The following is a 22988-nucleotide window of genomic DNA, read 5'->3' on the forward strand; positions in this document are numbered from 1 at the left end:
AAACAAGTCTATCCAAAGTCCAACTACGGAGTAGGCACGGTCAATTACACCGTTGGCAGAAGCCAGAATATTTCTCTACATACGAGACCACCAGAGGCTTTTGCAACATGGAGCTGAAATCAATCTGTCACCGGCGCGGATGAACTGCACATTGGCCACAGCGATGAATCGTTCTCAGTGCAGCCATCGATTGACCAAAATCCCAGCAAGAAATCCAGCTCTCAATTGCTTGTTGCGAACGGTGTGAATGGACACTTCTCCTCACATCACACAGCGGCTCTCCACAGACTGGCTGACACAACGTTACGTACTTGACCTTATCTCATCCTTTCCGATTTCGATCGAGGCGTTGGTGTACGGCCACGGATGGCCAAGCCCCGGCGGCCTAGCACTGACATGCAGCTGCACCGTCTTGCGGCAACATGCAAAGTGCGGCACGGAAGTGGCAGAGTCAGAAAAGCGCCTCCTCCGGCCGCTATGTACCTGACTGACCACCCGGCCGTCACCCACACGATACTTACCATGCAACGCCCCCGACGTCGAGAAGGTTTACGGCCGTTGCTTGCACTACCTACACCAGACGCCCAGAGTCCGCGTCCTGATCCCCCGCCGAGTCGCAGCCTTTCTTAATGAGGAGGGCAACGCCATCAGCCCTCTCTGGAGATAACACAAAGGCACCGGCTCTGGCACATGACATCCTTGCCTTGCCTTGCCTTGCTGCTCGGGGCTCAAGCATCCTTCACAAAAGCCTCAGGGCTCCTCTTCGTGTTTCTCGATTGGAATGATGGATGCCCGACATACCCAAGCAGCGCTAATCAGAGACATACTAGTGGTCTACCCCGAGACCTAGTCTCATTAGAAAATGACGAGTCGTCAATCTTCTTTTGCTCCTAATGCGTTTTCACCTAGCGGTGCCTTCTTAGCCCTATCACGATACGAATTCGGCACATTGACCAAACCTTCTTGGGCAGCAGCCGTCACCGCCCCAGCCTACATACAAATTCTAAGTTTCTCACATCGGACGTGGCTCCGACATACGGTGCCGTCTCCGCCGTTAACTTTGCACGGCGCCAGTGGGCAATCGACCGCCCTTGCCATGTCCGTGCTTGAGGTCTTATTAACAGCGCCAATAATAAGGAATTAAATACAACCTAGCATCAGAGCCTGCGACTGGCTGGCGTACGATCGGCGCTGTTGAATTGCAAAACTGCAAAACTCTCGGGCGGCCGTGCCATTTCAACTGTCTATCACGGGAAGAATACCGCCTGCCGGACAATGCGAGCTACCGTGTCGGCTGCCGGCCGAGGAGATCGGCGACTACGGATACGACAACACAAAACCGCCTATGAAAGCAGGCCCGAAAGGGCCAAAAGGCGAGAAGAGTTGATGCTAAGGGCATGGATCACACCATATGGGCCATCAGTCCTGCTCAGCTGCTGGCTATGCTTGGAAACCAAACCAAGCACACTATACGTCTGGGAACTCCTCGTCGCTCAACCTCTGGATCCTCCAAGCGGTTTCGAAAATCACTGTCTGCTGCAACCCTCTTGTTCTTTTCCTCCCTCCCTGGCAGCAAGTCGCTCGACCGCCCAAGTTACCCACAGCCACAAAGTGTACGGATAGGGGACCAAATACAGTGTCTTCCAGGCCTTCTCGAACAAATCATTTAGCGGAGACAAGCAAGGATGAAACATCTCAAAGCAACGGGCCCCCGTCGATCGCCACTACTAGCTAGCCCTATTCCTTCTCGACTCCGTAGGTATTCGTGCCATTGTTCAGACGCTCATTCTGGCCGTTAGCAGCTGGTCAACGGCTTCAATTTCGAAACCCACCCACCGCCTAGGGAGATTAACCGACTTTATTCGTACTAATAGCTCACATTGCCACTATTGCGAGGCAAAGAAGGAGACGCCCGGAGAGTTCAATATCGCAGCTCGAACCTTGTCCGCCGCTTGTGACCTTGCACTGCAGAACTGTCCAAGTCTGGCTTGTGCCTTGAGTTATTAACAGCAACAATTGGTAGGCAAAGGTCCAGGGTCCAGTCCCCAATGCTGGTGGCAGTTGGATAAGGACGCGACGGCACTTTCTTCCAGTGGCACATTCAACTCCAAGTCGAATCATCCATCGCCGCTGATAACAATCACCGGGAATGACGCTTAGAGCCTCAAAGGAGAATTTTCTCCATCACTAATCACACACGTCTTCGATGCTCTCGTTGGTGAGAACCGCATCCACGCCAGTAGCCGGGCCTCAGACTTCCAATGGACAAGGCCGGCGCAGCCTCCCTCGGTCATCAACCAAAGCGGGGAGACGACGCTGTCTCTGCATCTCATGCATACAACGGACACCTGTCCATCCACTCGATGCCTGCAGCGTGCGATCCTCTCTTGCGGCCTCCTTGTTCTCTCGCTTGCTCATGCATGCCGCTGCAGATCAAGCGGCCTGCCCGCCTCTAGTCCCAACCTTCTGACCCATCATTCATCCAGTTGGTTTTATTTTGATGCGTTGGCGGTTTTGCCAGACCGCCAGCAACTGGTTCTGTGTCTTTTCGCTTCTGGCTCTCGGCCCCTGCGCATCCTACGCCACCCGATATGGGCTCTCACTCAAAGATGCCTACAAAGTACATAAGATGGATCGCAGGTGTTTTTGGCTGACAATGCCAATGTCCGTCAAGGCCGGTTGCCTGCGCACTGCGGATATCTAAGTCGAATACCCTCCACAGTGTGCGAGGCAGAGTGAACGCAGGTGGCTGGCGGCACTGACCTTGTCAACGGTTTAGAGCTTGTTCACGCGTACTCGTAGATGAGGGTTCACTACACAAGCCACAATCGCCCGGCTACCTATCTGATAATTCTACCTTGTCCGGGCTTACACGGGGTTTGTCAACGAAGGGTCTGAGAAAAGGGACTAGGATGGATGTACCGATCTGTATCTGTGCCTACACACAACCCTCTATAGGGTGTGTCTAGCCAGTGTGGTGATACTCGGTGAGCGCATCAGTCAACTCTGCTGAACACATTATTACCCCGCAGACTTGTTGGTTACAGCCAACTGATGTTCTGGCGCAGCAGAAGCCCAGTCAGTCTCCAATCGGACCGTCTAACTAGAAACGGTCAAATGAGAACACAACGAGACAGACAGCCTGTCAATTGTAACGAACGAGCTGCCCGGCTCCCTCCGCCCGGAGCAACCGGGGTAAAGTCAGGCAACTCATTGAGACGATTAGTAGAAGTGCCCGCGAAACAGTCCATACTGGTGCCAGGGAGACCCCCGCTCTCTCAAGATGCACCAGTTCACCCTGATCAAATCAGCTCGTACAGCGATTTCTCCGATTGCTACGAGGTAAAGGTAGGTATAGCCTATAAGTCGTCATGAACTCTGCAGGTTGCCAACGATATAGCGTTCATGAGCCTTGTGTTTCCATGAAAGCGTCAGCGCCATTGAGTTGACCCCTCAAACGCTGACCCCTTATTCGGTGGCGGCAAGCTCTCTGGGCGGGCAGCTGAGGGTTTATGATGCCAGTTCAAGTCGGCCAAGTCTTCCGGTATCATCGCGGCCGCGAGCATAGCGGGCGGAAACTGCTTGGAGAAGATGTGCTCTGGTGGAGCTCCTCTTGCAAACTCGGTCCCATGTTGCGGCAAGCAGGACAGGGCAGCGGTGCCCTTGTTCATGTTGGGAGTTCACGAATTGAATACGCAGTGCAGCTCATCGGCAGGGCGACAGGGTGAGGACGGGGTACCAGACCCGAAAATCACGGTGAAGCATCTTCAGCCATACAAAGACGCCGCCAGCACCCACACACCCGAGTTTGTTCAGAGAACGGCGACATGCATATTGGCCGCTGCGCGGTTTGCGATATCCCATGACGAGCGGCAGGTTTCTCCGAGTTCGATGCGGCGCCATGTCCGATCCGAGAGAGATTCGATTCCACTCGCACAGGTGGGCAAGAGTGGCTGTGCGTATCAGGAAAGTCATTAATCTGACGTTTGACACTGCATGTTGTTGCTCATAGCCTTATAACACGCGCATTGCGGCATGCTACCTCCATCTGTGTTGGGACTGACTTGCAAATGTAACAGGGCTCATTGCACTGAGCAAGCAACATATGTGCCGAAGCACATAACCTTTAGCAGTAGGAAAAAGCATTTCCTTCTTCGTTTGGCTAACCTGCAGTAAGTAACTCTGCTCCTTCTTCAGAACTCGTTCTGGATAGCACTCGGTCCTCAAATCGATCCGCGGGACGAAGCGACTACGCGTACGTGTTCGAGATAATCCAGGAGGAACCTTGGCCGAATTGCAGCGTCGACAAATTAAAGTGTCTGAGGACGACGCACGAGCGCTGTTTTACTCCTAACTAGGTAGGCTTTTACTCGCAAGCTCGTTATGACGGGGCAGAGGCCACTTTGAAGCTCTGATCGATCTGAAGTTCTCTTCACAGTGTGGCTACGAAATCATCTCTCATCTGCATGCAAACCTCCCAGGGGCCACCCATCCACAGCAACAGCTCTCTAGCTGCCCCGCTTACATGAGTGGCAACATCCCCTTGAGAGGTGCGATACAGATATTTCGGGAGGGAGAAGGGCCTGCAACAGGGCGGATCCTCAATAGAATCGGTTGGCAGCCTACGAGCTGTCGTGTGTCGACAAAGAACGGGACACGCTGGAGTAGGAAACAACGAATCAACACAAGCGAGCTCCATTGATTCATGGCACCTGATCTCGTGATGCTGCCTCGGCGGTTAGGCGAGCAATGCATGTGCCGGATCGTCTTTCGTTGGGGGGCTATCGGCTTGTACGATGCGGAGATGATCGGTGGCCGACCGCTGATGGAACGCCGCCTCCTTTTGCATCCGGCGCCGTCAACAGCCTCACACGCACGTGGGAGAGAGACAACTGATGAAGCGCGCGGGGAGCTTCCGCAGTGATTGATGAGCTGAGAGCTCAGTGAGCTACGTCGTCTTTACGAAAACAACTTGGCCCCGTCGCGCGGTTTAGAGTTTGGGAACCCTGGCCATTGACGAATCCAGAGTCAGAACAGGGCCCGTATTGTTCGCGCAGTGCGCGCACACGATGTTGCAAGAAACTCCGCGCGCTTCCGCCAACGCCCATCAATCACATACTCAGGACGGAACCGTCTAGTGGCAGTTGGCACCGAGTCACCGACAGCACGCAGGGGATACCGATCGCTAGCTGCAGCTCGAACTAAAGACGGATGCTGCATTTATGCCCTGACATACCCACGCGTTCAAACAACATGCTGTATTGCCTCTAACGCAAGGTAAAAAACGGCGAATTGTTGAACACGCCGTTGCCGTTGCGATTCACGAAGAAGAGAAGGGGCCCTGGACCGAACGGGGCATATCCTCGAAGTACGAAGTACAGACAAAGTATGCATCTTGTCATCGCACATGGGGCTGCATATCCTCTTCGTGGGGATGGCCTGATATCTGCTGCCCTTCCTCGAGTCTCGTGTCTCGTGTCCCGAATGACCCGCCGGAACAAGAAGAAAGCAGGCTGCTGGGGTCTGGACAGTGAGTGAGTGAGAGCAAGAGAAAGAGAGAGAAAGATGCCCCTGCTCTCTTCCTTCGCCTAACCTCCTGTTCAACTTCTTTCTCCCTGTAATCACGCTACGCGCCAAAAGATGGCCGCCCGCCCGCCAAGTATTCGCGGAAGCAGCGCTGCCAGATCCGGAGTGGGGAGCGCTCTCCTTTGTGGTTTAGAGCTATCATGGCTGCCATGTGGAATTGACTGACTAGCGACGGAGACAGGCTGGGAAGTTGTGGCTTTACATACGATTTGATGTTTTTTTTTTCCCTTGCTCTCGAGGGGTTGGTGGTTACCGTCTGCTAGCGTCCGCCCACTCAGAGCTTCCATTCGAACTGGGGATGTTCATCCGCTCATCGGTGCGATCGCCCTATTCGGGATGCCAAACCCGTCGATTTCGTTACAGTAGCAACGAGCAACGGAACAAGCTTGGTGGATGGGGGGAAGAACAGACGTGGTCAACCGTCAACAAGTGTTCTTCATCTCGTTTCAACCCCGTAAAGTCGCTACTCTATCCTCTGAAGCTCGCCTGGGATCGGCTGACTTGCAAATAGTTGGAGTACGAGCTTGGCTGTTCTGATCGGAAGTGCCATGTGGTTTGTGGCAGGGCTATCCATGAGCGGCCGTCTTCGAGACGATTCTTTGTCGATATTGCTCGCCCTCACTCAATTTACCCTTTTTCTCCCTCTGGAGTTTCTCCTCTCCCCCCACCGGGTCAGAATTGCTGTGGATACAAACTACCGACCCGACCGTATCCGACCTTCCAGAGGCCGCGTTGACGAAGAGTAAAGACCAAAAACTAAGATTGAACCTAAGCTTCCGACGCGGACGGGAAGCAGCAATGCCCGCGTCGTTCGGCACCTTTCTTCATCCATAGTTCGGAAAATTGTTCCCATACTTGGTACGTACGCGCCGCATCGCGATCACGCAAGCCCGCGCGTCCAGCAGCGGCTGTATCGTATCGTGGAAACATGCATGCATAACTACTGTGTAGTAGTGATGGTTACTCCGTACGCCGGCAGCCGACGCTTTTGACCAAGAGGCCTCGATAAGTTACAGGTCACAACACGTTGCAACAACAAGGCCCTATCCGCAAGGATCCCAATTCGCCAACTCGGACTTCATGGGGAACTTTGCTTTCTCTCCTTCCTCTCACATGCGTGAGAACATCTCCCATCCCGCGCAGCCATGCAGATCCCATCGGACGTACCATTTTCCTAAAAAGGGAGCCGGCCATTGGGGCCCGCTGAGTACCACTCCTTGCCCAGCTTACTTACGGAGACTTGGGTGTTGGAACACTCGTTCAGAGTCTCTTTCTCCCTCACACCCCTGTTCCAACAGCGCCAGCAAAGGGAACAAGGCCTGCTTCGGGCGAGGAGTCGCAATGTGGATGATGTGTCCGGTCTCTCTTTTTTTTTTTTTTTCTGATCGACCGGTGAACCTTTGAAGAGGGGGTGTAAGCACGGCACGGCTCGGCCTGGTAGCTTGACTTTTTCCCCCCTCGACATGCGACATGCAACATGCAACATGGTACCTACTAGTACTTGGTAGTCAGCCATCTACATTTTTTGTGACGAGTCTGACCAAGTTTTGAGAGTGTTTTCGGTAGGCACGAAGACCTGGGGGGTTCGGACTTTCGGTCTGCTGCTTGAGGCTAGCGCTTCGTTGGCACATCTTCCACGTTTTGAGGCGCAAACAATTGTACGATCATGATGTGAAGGCGCGCGTGACATGGGCTCAGAATGATGATATTCCTTGGATGAGGTTGCGACGCAAAGTCTATAGCCAGTGATGTCTTGAATCTACCGTGCATACGGAGTAGTAGACGGATCTATTCCAATCATGGGTCACCGAGACCTCTCCTCTACGGCCACAGCTCAATCTTCTCCCACCCATTCACCCTCTCCGCACCACCCTCCGTCTCCTCCCCCTCGGCCTCGGCCCCGACGAACCGGTACAGGTACCGTCTCGGGTCCTCCGAGGCGCTCAGGTCCGTCTGATCCACCTCGGTCGGCACAATCACCACGACCCGGAAATTCTCCCTCGCGACCTCGTCGTCCAGGTCCTCGACCTTTTGCCCCAGCTTCAGCGTGTCCGAGGGCGGGTTCGCGGCGCGGGACGTCCCCGGCACCGGGTTCCGGAACGTGCCGCGCATCATGGGCGACAAGTTGCCAAAGTGCGCCGTGACTTCGCGGGCGAAGGACCAGTCCTGTTCCGAGGAGCCGATGACGGTTTTGCCGGAGGGGATGTCTTCCTCCCGGCGGCGTTTGGCGTCTGCCGGCGTCACGGTGCGCATGCGGGCTAGGAGGTGCTCGCGGAGCGCTTTGGAGGAGGAGGAGGAGGAGTCGATGTCCGGGCCGAGGAGGAAGGCTTCGCCGCGGACGCGCCATTGGACTTTTGCGTCGGTCCAGAAGCACGCTTCTACGGGGCCGCCGCCGCCTGATTTTTTGACGTCGTCTTTTTCTCCGTTGGGGTTTAGGAAGTCGGGCACTTTTGCCATGCGGGCGTCGGTTGTTAGGGTCAGGAGGTCGGATTCGTAGAGGGGCGGGTTGAGGTCTGCTGTGTTTTTTGGGTTGACTGGGAGGGAGGCCCAGAGGCCGCGGAAGATTACGGTGCGGAGGCGGGGGGTGAGGGAGGATGAGGCAGAGGATGAGGATGAGGTGTGGATTGTTGCGAGGTTGAATTCTGGTGAGGCCATTTCGTTTACGTTTTTGAGGAAGGGGGCGCGCCAGGGCGCTGGGCCTGGTGAGGCTTTTGCTGTTGATGGGGAGGAGGACATGGTGCGCGATGAGCTGGGTGAAGCTGAGCGTGATGGTGAAGTTGGGGATTGGAGGTGGTGGGTTAGTTGGGATATGCGGCGGGTTGAGAGGGTTCGGATGGTCATGAGTTTATGGGCTGTGATGGATTGTGATGAATGGGCGACGGACGGGGATGAGGTAGGTTTGTTTTATGAGTGAAGTTGAGAGGTGAGGAATGTCGTGTGAGGTTTTTTGAGGTTAGGTGGTTTTTTTGGTCTATGATTCATCATTGGGCCACATGGTGAGTCGCGTCAGCCTTCACAGCAGAATGAAACTTATGGATATTTTATTTATTGAAGCTATTCAATGATACTATCTTAACGAAAAGCAATATTTTTCTCTCATTGATAATTATGTTTGAGCGAGGCAGAAGTGAGATTCTCTGTTGATGTGCGAGGTTTGGCGGGGTCGTCGGGAGATACCCCGCTGTCGTCATGACGTGGATGAGGCCGTACAAGAGGCAAGTCGAGAAATATGCTGAGTTCATGCGCTTGCTCTCCAATTCGCTGCCTTTTCCCAGTCTTCTTCAGATAAGTTGAGAAATCTTTTGAGGTACGGTAGCCTCAATTCATATATTTCCTCCATGGAGTGCTTCACGCCGGGATTGGGGCCGAGATGTAGATCAGACGCAGCGAACGCATCAGACATTTTGTTCGATTGATCAAATATACGCCGTAACGTATACTCTTGAATTATTTTGCTGTTTGAAAGCACGTCAGTTGAGGTAAAGCAGGCGAGGTACCTTAGTAGTAGATAGGTGACATGGAAATGAGAGCATAGTCTGATGGTGAGTCTCCTTCATAGATCTTTCGATACGCCCTCAAGAAACGAATGTCTTTTTCGGGGCTGGAGTATTCTGCATCTTGGTTCTCCTTCAAGGAGATTGTGTCTGCCACCAGGTCTGCCACGAAATCACTGGAGTCTTCACTGCTGTTCTCAGAGGAACTAGCGGGTGAAGGCGCAGTTCCGTTGGCGGCTTTTGCCTCCTGGATCAATTGACGCAGGGTCTCGATGACCTTTAGGGTTTGGGTTGAAGGTTGATTACCTTTCCAAACGAATCGAGCCAATTCCGCTGTGCATAAAGTAAGACGATTAACCATGTTTCCGTCTAAATTGCACGGGGAGTTGCTGACTTACGCGAAACAAGAGTCGTGCCGATACTGCTCAAGATCTTGATCTTTGCACGTTCCCATTCGGCAGATTCGGCAGTGCTCTCGGTTTCTGTGGTCCACCCTGAAAACCTCCACGGGGCTTTACATTCTTCAAGTCTCTGGTGACTATCTTTGAGACTAGTCACTAGGGTGGAACTGTCGCCAAATGAGGTGTCTATTTCTCTAAAGGCAGCGATTGTGTAAAATGTCAAGTCATACAAGAGGTTTTCTGCCTTAGCAGGAGTCTCAGGGCTCGTCGCGTCCAAGGCTGAGAGCGGGTTGTTGTGTTGGCCAACGATATTGCCACTGTCCGATGACTCCATTTTGGTCACGCGAATAAGATGAAGCCAACGACTATGGAAATTGAGGGCGAGAGTAGGCTATATATACAGATGGAGGTTTACTGTTCACTCGTCTTTGTTAGGGCGTCCAGACACTTTCGGCCAACGACTTCTTACATCACAGTAATGCTGTTCATATGTCTTTGTTGATCTACGTCATCTGCCATGGTCAACCTTGCCAGCCCTGGCGGTGACAGGTGGTGCTTTCCTATGTTGTAACAAAGTAGAAGCCATGGTAGCAATGTAACTTGTAGCTGGATTATAAGCTTTGGCAGGGCTGTTGGAGAAGCACCCTGCTGGCATCATGACGTCCGGAAGAGCCTCAAAAGAGGCTCAAGTACACAGCAGACCTCTTGCGGGACGATGAGAGGCAATCGGCAGAGCGACTTGGCTTCCGTGCCAGCGATATTCATTCACGACACCACTGTCTGGCTCATTTCAGCCGGATACCTTGAAGACGCAATCAGAAATATCAAAGGTTTGACTGAGCCTCGAGTGTGATCGTGAGACTATGTGTTTGAATAACTGGCCCACAAACGTGGTAAGTGACTCGAGCCTTGTATATGATAAGTATAGATATATGACACATTAATTGGCTCCGCGGCTTATCGAAGAATCACCAAGTCGGTCTGATATGCCATTGCCTCATCTCCCCTGATCAGGTCACCCCCCGATGCAGCTGAGACTACGCTCGCCCGGTGGAAGATATACCTAAGCATAGGAAAATGAGCCTGCTCCAATTCTTGGGTGTCCTCTTGCGATTCGTTTGTACACCAGTGCAGCTGAGCCTCGACCGATGCATGGAGAACTTTCATCTTGTTACCCCACGATTTTCTCTTGAGATCTTCCCAGGTGAGGCTGTAAGAATGTTAGGGAAGTTTGAAGGCATTTAGTGGTGGCAGATTGGTGATACAGCGATGTTGACATACCGTCCTTCACAAATTTTGTCCAGCGTCAGTAAGAAATATTGTTCAGTTTCAGCGCTGGAGTATCCTTCATACTGCATGTCCACTAAAGATATAGTGTCTGCAGCGATATTTACTGCGTTTAGTAGGTTATAACGTCACCATTTATTCCATCGATTTCTGCGTATCGCAGAAGTTGATTGTTCACGTTGCCTCCGCCGTCGACTTCTGCCTCATGGATGAGTTGGCCCATCATGTCACAGACTCCGTCTTCTGCTATCCGCGCAATAAGTTGCATCATTCCACTATCTCCGTCAGCGCACACCTTCCGGATGAGGTCATGTGTTAACATGTGGTCTCCGTTCAGAAGTTTATGCAGTAGCTGAATCCGTTCAAGTGCCACATCTGTCCCAGCGAACCCTTCACACGGCTCAGCTGATTAGATCCTATCTAAGAACAGGGAGGGGGGGGGGGGGCAAACTTCCGTTGAGGTCCTGGTTACATACATTTCTTAAGAGACCTTGCGATGCGAGTTAAAATCTCGAACTTTGCACTTTGCCACTGAGACGACGGCTTTGGACACACGTCAGGAATCCTCGTGGTAACTCTCAAATCGTCTTTACATAGCTCAAGTCTTTTGAGGCTTCTTTTCAGACTGTCAAGTTCCGGCTCCAATCCAAATCCTCGTCTTGCCTCGAGGTCGCGTGTCAACATCATGGTGGTGAGTTTGAAGATATCTGTCAGTGTTCTTGTCATGTGAGATAAGCGAATCTTATCCACCTGGTATTTCTCTTGAGCCGCCGCTTCGGCGATTGATAACAGAGAGTTCTCTAGGTAAACGATGTTTCTGTCGTTGAGTGTATCCATCTTTGGCAATGAGAGAAGGTGCTGGAGAGAAGAAAAAGCCGACATGCATGAGAATGGCAGGTAATAGTTGGCTAAGTATATAAAGTGGCTTACTGCCGTGGCTTTTTTCTATCTTCAAATATCTCGATGCTGTCGACTAAAGGGCCTTTGAATGACTGTGTTGCTGTTCATGTATCTTTGTTAGTTTGCCCTAGCTGTTGTGGCCAGGCTTTTTAGCCCGGCGGTGAACAACGACATCACCTCATTCTGAACAAGAGTACAAAGGAGTGATGCTAGTCTTCCAACAGACTTAGATGTTGTTCAGACATACGTCACGAACACACTATGGCGTATCAAGGGAACGCAGTTGAAGGACGAGGTATCCAAGAGGGCGGCTGTACGGATTGTGGCGACGATATGGAACCCGGGACGATTGTTCAGCGCGGAAAGCTTGAGCATGGCATGCGCAATTCTGAATGAGAAAATCCTGGAATCTCTTAGTTCCGTTATATCAGCGTGAGGAAGAGAAGACACCTCCAAAGCTAGCAGCTTGAAATTACTCGGCGAAGACGAGATTTCAAGGCCTAGCATCAAAATACCTACAAAGTAGATACAAAAGCAGAGCTGAACCTCCGACCTTCAGATATCAATCGCATGCTAGCGAAGGAGATACTTTCTATTGCCACAATAGTGGTTGTACACTCATCTCTCTTCCCTCCTTCCTGATATGTTCACCTCCCTGAAAAATCAAAAGTGTCACCTTCCCAACTCTTCTAAAGCTCGGTGTAAACGTTCCTGCCTGGCCTCTAAAATGGCTAATCCTTCGGACAACTCTCTAGCGTCCTCATTGGTAAGATGTCCCGTAGGGTTAGCCATAACCCCGGACGGTACAGAGGTACTCAGAATAGGATGATTGATAATGAATCCGGGCTTTCCTACAGTGCGAAGCTCAGCTGATTCTGGCAAAAATTTCTTGAAACCTTCCACCAATTCAGGATCAGCCGAAAAGATACCTGTCGCTCTAGAATAGACTTCTCGGATCGGGAGGCTATCGAAACATTAATCGGGTGGACAAGAGAGCGATGATGGGGAAGCGACTATAATATACCCGTCCTCTTGATATTCTCGCAGCAAATGCAAGAAATCTTTGTAAACCTCAGGTTTTTGGCGTTTGACTTTGTCAACAAAGCCCATAGCTTCGTCGAAAGTGACCGGCTCTTTTTTTCCCTGTCTAATTTGTTCCATATGAGACAAGTCTGCAACGCCGATCTCTGGTGCTAGATCATTACTCTCGTCTATGTCGCTTATCGTACCGTCGTACTCAGTTATGGGTGGCATCTGACTGAGGTCTGAAGCATGGGTTTCTGTCTCCGTATCAGACTTTGAAGGCAGAGCAGCAAGAGAAATCTCCTCAAGGTGACCCCCGAGGTGTTTGAGAATAGTGATTTTGCCACTGCCAGTGTCATTCCGGCACAAAGGGCACTCGGCTTCTTTCCACTCGGGCCCGAAGTGTTCGAGAGCAAGATGTGAGGCCCAGTCCTCACGAGTGCTGAAGATTTCCTTGTGCCCACATGAGGGCTCTAAGCATTGCCAAGGCTGCAAGTCGTTGAATAAGTGTCGCTTCCATGCCAAGTCGCTTTGTATAAGGGTTGGCAGGCCGCATGCTATACACAGAAAAACTGAACCGTTCTTGGCCGACTTGGGTAGGGATGGTAATCGTATTGAGATCCCTTCACCACCGTGGTACGACATAATTGTCTCCGCGTAAGATGAAGGAAGGGATGATCCAATGCCCGAATCGTTGAATTTAGAACTAGCAGCGTCTGAATTCTCGATCTCTTGCAACATGACAGGTTCCAGAGGTGTCCGGGAACTAATGTTTCTCTGCTCTTGACCTCTCAGGAATCGCTCATAATTGGCTTTTCCCAGACTGGTAATGAGCCCATCATCTGCCTTTGGAAATCTGTTGGTGATGATATGTTTGTAAGATTCATGAGGTTCCCATTTGTGCAAAGACGACGGAAGAGATTGCTTCATGTGTCCAATATCCAGAATAGGTTCAGAGAATAAGGTATCGAGTTCCATCAAACTTCTGGTGTCTGTTTCGAGATCTGCAGTGATTTGTTTGATATCGTCATCGTCGTAATCGGATGATTCAGTCGAAGATTCACTCTTTGCTACGGCGTCTTCGGCCTCTTGTAGCAGTTGCCGCAGCTGTTCTACCTTGGCTGTGAAACTCTCTGGAGGTTGCGTCTTCCCAAGAAGGCCCGCCCCAAAAGTTGATGCTACAAGTCCTGATTGTTTGACAGTGATTATCAGCTTCGATGCAATTACAAGTAGTTTATTGGATTGAAGTTTCGTCAGTAAGCTTGAGACTTACTCTCAGTAAGAACCAAACCTATACTGGATAGAATTTCAAGCGTTGCACCTCGCAGTCGACTAGATCGCTCAAATAGGTCATCGGAGGCTCCACTGGAAATTCCGTATCCGTCTGACCAGAGTCGAAGTCTGTCAGAACTCCTTCCAAGACTGACAAGATACGATTGAGACTCTGAATCTCGTTCGACTCCGTCAATCGGACCTTTTTGTATGTCTTGAAACACAGCCATTGTCCCTGCTGCCAGGCGTGCAACGAGACTAGCACCCACATGAGGCGTTGCCTCGGCTGGCGTGTCAAGGAACAACCGAATGAGATAATTCGTGTCAACGGCCCCTTCATCTCTCAGAGAGTTCATTTTGATGATCGTTGGAAATGTTGAGAGTAAAGATAGAGACTGTGAAGGTGAAAGCGGGGTAATTACAGTTCCAACAAAGTCGCCAGCCTGCTTCGTTAAGGCGCCCCGATGCTTCAACCAATGAACCAACGCCTTTTGCCGCCTGCAATGCCAGCTCTGGTACCAACAGCCTCATTCTTACATTTTGAGGTGGGGGAAAGAGCTCGCCCTTACGATCAAAATATGATCTAGGAGCTCTGAACGGTTGTGACAATGGATCCATTCTCTTTGACTTTGGGCCTCTTGCCGTTGGTCGGCGGAGCAATGAAGGCATGCTCTGTTGTCCGCAAGAAATTCAAGACGTTTCGCCACTACTCGCGAGAAATCCGGCGCATCCAAAAGCAAGTTGACCGCCAACTGAACTTCTTTACGAATGAGATCCACCTGTTGCTTAGACGAACTGTTGATGATGAAGAGACGATCGCATTGATGCTCGAGAATGAGAGCACTCAACAATGGCATAGCAAACAGATTGAGGAAGAGATGAGAAAGGCACTAGACAAGGACTATGATGTCTGCCAGGGTGCGATTGAAGACATTGTCGGCGCGGCGCAAAGCTTCCAGGACGACTTCCGCTGCTTCGATGGACTCACGGCAGAGTGTCGACAGGCAAGTAAAAAATGGCATAAGAGGACGCTAGAAGAGAGGACTGACACATCATCACGAAAACAGGGCGAAAGTCTCAAAGATGCTGTGCGCCGGCTTCGCGGACGGGTGAAAATCTCACTAGACGAATCCAGGTTCGAGAAACATATCCAAGATCTGCGAGCGTCCATCGACGACCTCAAACGTATCCGAGAGCAGAGGAGTGAGCTGAGGCGAAATAAGAATGAGCTCATAGCAACGAAGCCGAACCGTGGAAAACTAAGCCAAGAATACGGGCATATCGGTCAAGTCAGGAGGGCATCGAAAGCCTTTCACGAAGCCCTTGCTGAAGCTTGGTCGACCTCGAGTACTTCCGCCGAGGTACTCGGCATGCGCCATACTGTTAGACTGTTTCTGGATACCACGGTCAAGGACGATGTTCAGATGCATGTTGCTATATCATGCATGGGCCATGAGCTTACTGATAGGTAGGCGTTCTTATTGCTCTTGCCGTCGGGATAGTATGCTGAAGATTGTAGGGCTATGGCACAGGAAAGACTCGCTAGAATTCTAGTACGATCACAGATACGGACCTGGATCGCTGAAACCGACAACTCTACGTCGACTGTAGCTGATCCAGACGAAAGGCCCCGACAGAAACGAAGAAAGGTTCGCTTCTCGCAAGACATCCGAGAAGAGGCCGGCAAAGAAGACGATGAAGCCGACGCAACGAGGGATATTCATCATAACCAAGGCCCATCAGTCAACTTGTGCTCAAAGGGTCTTTGCCCGGCCTTGAATAGTGTCTTCAACTTTGCCTCGGAAAGGGCCTGTAGCGACCAATGTCTAGGGTACATTGACAGCTCATCGCAAGATCCCTTCCGGCATTCGATTTACCCGGGATCCGTGGACAACCACAACCATATCATGACCACGCCTCAAGCTCTGATGTCAATGAACGAAGTGCTGATGACTCCCGCCGAGACAACGCTCTCCATCATCGACCAACTCAAACTGGCTCGTGATATGGTCAGCGCGGTTCTCAAGTTCTACTCGACACCGTGGCTGAGAGAGTACTTCACCCTACGGGACCTTTCCTTCTTTCAGATGAGCGGGGACTTTTCCAGGTGCCTTCAGACCCTCCATCTAGGCTTCGACTTTGTCCAGTCATCCGCCGCAAGCCTACCACGGAGCATGGAGGGGATAGAAGCGACAGCCATGCCGGACAGCAACAGCGCCGGCCCTAACGAAGTAGAGACCGCGGCCGAGCGCGCGAAGTTGGAGTACGGTATACGCAACCTGACGCTTTGGAGTCTCGGCATCACTCTGCTTCAGATCGGACGGTGGTCTAGCCTAGAGGCCCCGGAAGACGTTCTCAGCGTTCGGAGGCTATCGCGACAGGTCCCTACTTTGGGGCCGAAGTATAGAGACCTTACTAGGAAGTGTCTGGAGTGTGACTTTGGGTTCGGCGACGACTTGTTGAAGCCGCGCTTGCAGCAGGCTGTGTACGAGAGCGTGGTTTGCGAGTTGAGCGATATGATCAAGACCCTCGATGTCAGCGACGATTGAAGATGTTGGATAGCTTCCTGGGGTAGTTTGCATTTGTGCTGCGACCGGGTAGGACAAGGCATATCCGCAGTACACAACCTTGAAGACCACGGGAAGATGTCATTGCATCGTTTCACAGTATTGCTGTCTTCCTCAACCTCAAGAAATGCTCAGAAATAGTTTTTGTCGACGTCGCGTCCTACCTTCCCATGAAGCTGCTTTGCAAAGACCATCAGGTCTGGCGATGGAAAGATTCGAGTCAATATGGAAGTTGTGACTTGACAAACTCTTGTTCTCCCAGGGGCCTCCAAAGTACCCATCAGACACTAAAAGACGACTAAGCTGTCTCGAGGTGAGATCTCCCCAACAAGCCGATCCTCGAAGTTGACCATATCTCACGCAGTCTACCTTTCATTCGCACCGTGAGCGTCCCACAGGCTCCCGGGAGACTTCTATTCATTTGATGACACGGCTCAAGATCCAGCGATTCTGGACTCACAAGATACAGGCCCATTCTCAACACACTATGATACATCCTCTTTCCTTTCCTCGTATAGGCTAGGCGACGATTCTTCCGAGACAAGAGCCCACAAGAGTGTCCGTCAAGTAAACAACTACGTGGTAACAGTAGGCATATCATGTGAAAACAAAACGCGAACATACCGTGAATTACTGCTACGAACCCTGCTACCTTCAGTCCTTTGCGAGAAGTCTTTACTTTCGGCGTCCGAAGCACCTCCGAAAGAATGACACCGGACGCTGCTTTTCCCCGACCGTGTCGGCGGGAAGAATCCTTTTCAACTCCCACAACCCCTCCAAATAGTCAATGTCCCTGACTATGCTTTCATAGATTTGACCAAACTCATTCAGTATCGCCTTGACCCAGACCTCCTTCCACTCGCTGTCTTGCTTCTCTATCAACTTTGCAATAACCTGGTTGACACTGTCGTCTAGTGCGGTGTAATTCAGTGTAATCCAATGCTTCACGGCTGGGTCGTCTGCAAGTTCCGTAATCTTAGGACGGACATCTTTGTTCGTCACAGTCCGATATAGCGGTACCAAAGCTCCGCAGTCTGGATCGCAGTAGGCACCTTTGGTCCTATCCATCTCTTCACGCAGTTCCCTGACGTTGGTGATCAGATATTCATAAGGCATCTGCTGTGCCCACACAGCCCAAAGTGACGGATCCGCGAGTCCTATGTAAGAGGATGAGATGGTAAGCTTCATGTTCTTTCGAGTCAATAGGCAACTCCTGGAGTGTTTCCGGCAGCTGCATGACCACTTACTCGAACAAAGAACTCTTGCAATGCTGTTCAATTTCCGAAGCGTAAGGCATCGCAACTTTTTCTTAATCGCTACTTCCCTATCCCAGTCTCCAGTAGGAACCCAGTAGTCGTTCGACCATCTTTTGAGTCTTTTGTAAGCTTGTCCTAAGTCGTGCTCCTCATAGAAGAAGTCGAGTGTTCGACCGCGAAGATGGTAGTCAATTGTTTGGAAGACAATAAGCATTTTTTCCACCAAGGTTGCTACACGAGCCGGTTCCATAAAGTTTTTCTCCGTCGTTGCTGCACAAATAGTGTTGATTGAAGCAAGCGCATTGCTAGTACGCGGTGGCGCCATCTTTGGCAGCTCGAGAAGTTGATGAGGGTAAGGAAACGGCTGGGGATTGCGAACGAGACCTGAATATAAGTTTGTAAATGGACAGGTCTGCCGGGATTCTTTGTTTAAGCACCTCAGACTTTGTCCACCTCGATGATTCCTGAAATCGATATAACGCTGTTCATGAGTCTTTGTTGGTCTATATAACCTGCCATGGCTAACCCTGTCCACTTGGACGTGGTAAGGGGATGAACAGTCCTGTCGCTTCATTCTTCAAGAGGACAAAGGAGCCTCGAAATGAGAGATCGGTCGTGCAAATGCCTGCGGACTAGAAGACGGCCCAGCCAAATCCTGGTCAGGGGTCATGTTGAAAATCAATCAAGCCTCTCCAAGTCGCGGAGATTTCAATCGTGGGAGCGCATCGTGGCACAAAATTAAGATGGAAGACGCGGCGTTGTTCTTACATTCATTCATCTATTCTCAATTCATAGGGCCGCACATGAAGTCTGTTGCTGGGAAGGTAGATTACAATGGAACTCCAAGTCCTAATCCAGCCCCGGCAACCACCCATGGGTATCCAACGAACTCAACCCCTCAAAATTAGGACTCGCCGTATCCTCAGACGACTGCCTTGGTGGCTGCGGCTGCGGTTGCGGCGGCGGCTGCATACCCCCATTCCCGCTTGAAAACATAAACAGTTGATCGCTCGCGGGCATCCCGCCTCCGCCTCCGCCGCCGGGCTGTGACGTAGCCATATTCCACGCTTCAAAGTTCTGGTGCCACTTTGCGCCGTCGTTGAGGAACCAGTCCTGGTCTAGGCCCTGGAAGACTTGGCCGGGGGAAAGTTGCTGCTGCCGCGACGCGCTGCCGGGCCCGGCGCGGGAAGTCTGTGATGGGGCGAGGTTGTTGTTCATTGGTGTGAAGCGTTGTTGCTGTTGGTATGTTGGTATTGACTGGGTGAGGCCAGGTTGGGACCATCCGCCTAGAGAGTTCGGCCCCATTCCCATCCCGTTGTGAGATTGGTGAGAAGGTGGTCTTGCACCACTGATCTGCGCAAGAGACGCGCTCGCCATCAAAAGATCCGTCGGACTAGGCGCCACATCCTGCTCGCCAGTCTGCGGTTGCGCAAACTGATTAAGCGGGCTATACTGATCCGGCTTCCCCATCACCGGCGAAACGGGACCCTGCGTCGGCGAAGGCGACGACGCAACCGTAAGATTCGACCTCGGCGACGGCACGTCAGAGGTACTAAACGTGCCGTACGTCTCGTCCGTCCTCCGCAGCACGGCCTCGGCCTCCTCGGGCAGCTCGACGTTCCACTTCCGCGCCAGCACGCTGATGATGCTCAGCGTGCGGCGCGCGCAGAGCCAGTCTTCGGCGATTTCCTCGAGGTGCTTCACGCCGTGGATGATGTCGCGCTTGGCTGTCTTTTCTGGGAGGTTGAGCATGTGGATCGTGCAGGCGCTGTGGACCATGTAGACGGCGATGTTGCAGATTTGCCGGAGGTTCCAGTTTTTCTTGTAGAGGCGCATGAGTTTGGAGATTGCGCCGGCGTTGGCTGTGCAGATGCGCCGTGGGGAGACGTGGGATGGGAGAGGGGAGGCTGCGGGCGTGTATTTTAGGAAGGGGCGGAAGAGGTGGATGTATTGGAGGTGGAAGAACATGCTGGGATGATGTTAGTATCGTGAGTTTGTTTAAGGGGGCGGTGCTAGACTTACTGTACGAGGATTACGTTGGGGAGTTGTCCTTCCTTTGGTTCCAGTTCGTTTGGTAATTCCTTTCGCCAGTCCTCTAACCTCCGATGAAGCTCACTGAGCTTCTTCAGTTCGACAGATTTGCCACTTGAGCGACCGATATGGTTTGGATGATAAAAGAACAAGAGTAAGTCGCTGCTTATCTCGCAAAGCTTAGAGAGTTGCAACCCCACGGCTCGCGTCCTAGATGGCTGGCTGCATGTCTGATCGAACCCTGTATCCGTATAAGGCGCCCATAATTCCGCATCCTCAGAGGGGAAGACGTCGTACTTGGGTACGTTGTACGAGTTCTTTGGTATCTGCGGCAGGCGACCCAGATAGTTCGACCACGCCTTGTCAAAGAGGAAGCACCCCCAAAACGTCATCCGCCTTGCGTCGACGGCGTGCTCGCCGAGATTCTCCTTATCATTAGACATACCGCCGTCGTCAAAGTTGAGGCCGATATCCTGGGCCATGCGGAAAGCCATGCCCGAATACACCCAACCCTTTGCTTCCCGCCCGCAGCCAGCTTCCCTGACGGACATGAGCGCCAGGGCCTGGACGGTAGTGAGCTTGGGTCGCTCGTACTCATCGTTCTCGACAATAAGGCGCTTCGCCTCGGCAAAGAAGTGGTCGCCCTTTGTACGGCTGTCCCCCGGCGTCCCGTACGCTCCCGGCACGCTGGTGAAGTGGCACCCGAGGGATAGCATGGCGTTGACTAGGAGTGGTGAGCAGTAGATGGTGCCTTTGTAGTTGAGTCCGTGCTTCCCCTTGAAGAAGTCACGGTAGAATAGTGTTTTTGATAATGTCGTGAAATATGTGTAGTGCCAGTTGAAGTACATGTTTATGAGGTGGGCGATGAGTTCCTTATCTTGCGTAACTCTCGTCCAGCTGGTGACGGGGTCTTCATTGGTGAGGTTCGTGTCGGATTCGGGCTCGTTTGTGTTGGCGTCGCCTGAGTCGCCTAGGTAGATGAGATGTGATGTGCCTCCGATGAAGCGTACTGAGCCGTTCTCGAGGCGCAGCTCGCCCATCTTGCGAGCGAGTTCCCTCTCACCCTCGATGGGCATGTCGATCGTGTAACCATCGTCTCCATTGTCGTTATCCTCGGCCTCCTGGATCATAGTCTCATGCTTCAAGATCTGTTCAGCGACAGTGTCAAGGCTGTCGCAGGTCCTGATCCTCTTCACAATGTCGGGAACCTCATCCTCGTTTGCGTTGAGGATGGCCTCGATAAGGATCTGCAGTGTCGAGTTGCGCGCCTTCATGCTATCGACCTTTTCCTTGTAGACGCCCTTGCGGCGATGGTCCGAGTTGGGATCATAGACGCACTCGGTGCCGTAGACGCTGGCGCATGCAGCGCAGCTGGGCACGGCTCCATCGCATTTCGACTTCCTCCGGCGGCAGGCGACACATGCTGTGCTCACGCAGCGCCGCTTCTGTGACGCCGAGTCGCCTCCTCTGCGCGACGACTTCTTCTTGGCCGCCGGTGGTGGTGGTTGTGGTGCGGACGACGATGAAGATGAAGGCTGTTCCGGGGGATTGGCCAGGGAGCCGCCGGGTGTGGACGACAAAAGGAGATCTTGATCGTCCATCTTTCTTTCCAAGACACGCCTCTGGCTGCCGAGTTCCGAACTAATGAGATGACGGTTGACGCACCGGAAGTGGTGAAGTGAGCGACCGGAGATGCTGAGTCCAACTTTGATGCGGTGCGCGGAGATGTGGAAATCAGATGGGGACAGCAAGTCCCCGGGAGACGGGGTGGATGCGACGGGCGGCAGCAAGCTGAAGTGACAGCCCAGGGGCCCCCACCGGAGCAATAAGAATCAAGAGCTGCAAGACAGCGATACCCGATGCCGATAGAGGGGGTACCGCAGGGACGGGAGCGAGAACCGTGGAGAGAGAGAGAGAGAGGGGTGTGGAGGGGTAGTTCGCGGGCTGCGGGCGTCTCACCTCTCCGTCGATGTTGAAGGTACCCTGTCGTTGAGATAAAGAAGCGGCAGGCTATTGGGCGTGCAGAGCGTGCGAGTTGGCGCGACGCCTGATAACGAGCCAAGGGAGTCGATTATCAAGGCTTGGCCTTTGATGACGATATAATACTTAAAGACTGGTGGGCTGCCGCTATCTCATCGGTTCTGAAGCAGCTGTGCTCTTTGGACGATATTGCAGCCTCGAGTCAGCCTTGGGTTAGTTATTGTCAGAACGCTCATGAGTTGCCTGGTACACAGCCATCAGAACGTGGGATTTCTCATTGAAAGGATGACTGAGAATAACGGTTGGGCGAGAAAGTACGGTAGCACATGTCTTGGAGTAAAGGTGACGCTGGCGCATCTCAGCCACGGGCAGTTCGGGGGACTAACGACAGTATTGCATATGAGAATTGGCTACTTGCATATTACGTACCAGAAAATGCTCGGCTTGAGGCAATTTATGCGTGAGGTGAGGTATTGCCTAAAAGCCGCAATGCGTTAAGGAAACGCTGAGAAGGCGGGAGGGGCAATTGGACGGCTCGAAAGGGGGCCGAAGCGGATGAGTAAGTTCGCGCCGGCGCCGGTGGGAGAAGCACAGTAGCTTCTATTGTTGTTCCGGGTCTCTGGAAAGTGTGATGAGAAATCCAAAGTGTTTGACTTGACGACTACCTTTGGCCTGAATGCACAGAGGCTGGGATTAACTTGGGGTGTGGCAGGCCAACAGGCGATTGCGGTAGTGGAGAGGTAGATCCGGCCTAGGCACGTTTGTTCCGGCGCAATGTGGAATCAGATGCCGGGTTGCTGCGTGAGGCCGCCGGCGGAGTATAAGGTTGTTGAAGGAAAGAAAATGCTTGCCTTTTCGTCATACTGTGGCACTGCACTGCTGGACAAGGTAAGGTAGTCTCAACAGGGGCCAGCTGACGAGTCTCTTCTGCGTACCCGTGACTGCAAGTTGGTCGCAGAAAATGAGTAATTGAAGAAAAACTTGGAAAAGAGTTTTGCTGACAATTCACCTTCAGAGTCCTGACGGCTGGGACGACTTGAATACCTCCGCGGCCCGCAGCTCCACGAATTGGGAGGCGAGCCGGGAAGAAAGGGATACCCTAGTCATCATGTAATGCGACTGGCATAGTGGGGTTTCCACTGTAGTCTCTACTGGTAGCGTATCTGTAGCAGCAACACTACTAGAAGTCTA

At 52.2% G+C, this 22988-nt stretch overlaps 4 protein-coding genes across 4 annotated transcripts; 1 reads left to right on the forward strand and 3 right to left on the reverse strand.

The window, feature by feature from the left end:
* Positions 1–7192: 7192 nt before the first annotated feature.
* On the reverse strand, positions 7193–8576 carry HER10_EVM0012062 (uncharacterized protein). Its single transcript, XM_035481465.1, has one exon. It carries the CDS (start codon positions 8425–8427, stop codon positions 7408–7410), a length of 1020 nt encoding a protein of 339 aa, XP_035331899.1. The 5' UTR covers positions 8428–8576; the 3' UTR covers positions 7193–7407.
* Positions 8577–12285: 3709 nt separating this feature from the next.
* On the reverse strand, positions 12286–14337 carry HER10_EVM0004553 (uncharacterized protein). The gene is made up of 3 exons (XM_035474194.1): positions 13965–14337; positions 12693–13878; positions 12286–12632 (listed from the first exon to the last, which is right to left on the reverse strand). The coding sequence occupies exons 1-3, from the start codon at positions 14317–14319 to the stop codon at positions 12341–12343; spliced, it is 1833 nt and encodes a 610-aa protein (XP_035331419.1). The 5' UTR covers positions 14320–14337; the 3' UTR covers positions 12286–12340.
* A 138-nt stretch (positions 14338–14475) lies between these two features.
* HER10_EVM0000395 (uncharacterized protein) lies at positions 14476–16956 on the forward strand. The gene is made up of 3 exons (XM_035470180.1): positions 14476–14967; positions 15031–15431; positions 15483–16956. The coding sequence occupies exons 1-3, from the start codon at positions 14572–14574 to the stop codon at positions 16510–16512; spliced, it is 1827 nt and encodes a 608-aa protein (XP_035331141.1). The 5' UTR covers positions 14476–14571; the 3' UTR covers positions 16513–16956.
* Positions 16957–18283: 1327 nt separating this feature from the next.
* On the reverse strand, positions 18284–22735 carry HER10_EVM0012218 (fungal specific transcription factor). The gene is made up of 2 exons (XM_035481616.1): positions 19809–22735; positions 18284–19755 (listed from the first exon to the last, which is right to left on the reverse strand). Exons 1-2 carry the CDS (start codon positions 21416–21418, stop codon positions 18636–18638), a joined length of 2730 nt encoding a protein of 909 aa, XP_035331909.1. The 5' UTR covers positions 21419–22735; the 3' UTR covers positions 18284–18635.
* Positions 22736–22988: the final 253 nt, after the last annotated feature.

This window comes from Colletotrichum scovillei, assembly GCF_011075155.1.
Source record: "Colletotrichum scovillei strain TJNH1 chromosome Unknown Contig00007, whole genome shotgun sequence".
In the NCBI taxonomy this organism is placed as follows: domain Eukaryota; kingdom Fungi; phylum Ascomycota; class Sordariomycetes; order Glomerellales; family Glomerellaceae; genus Colletotrichum; species Colletotrichum scovillei.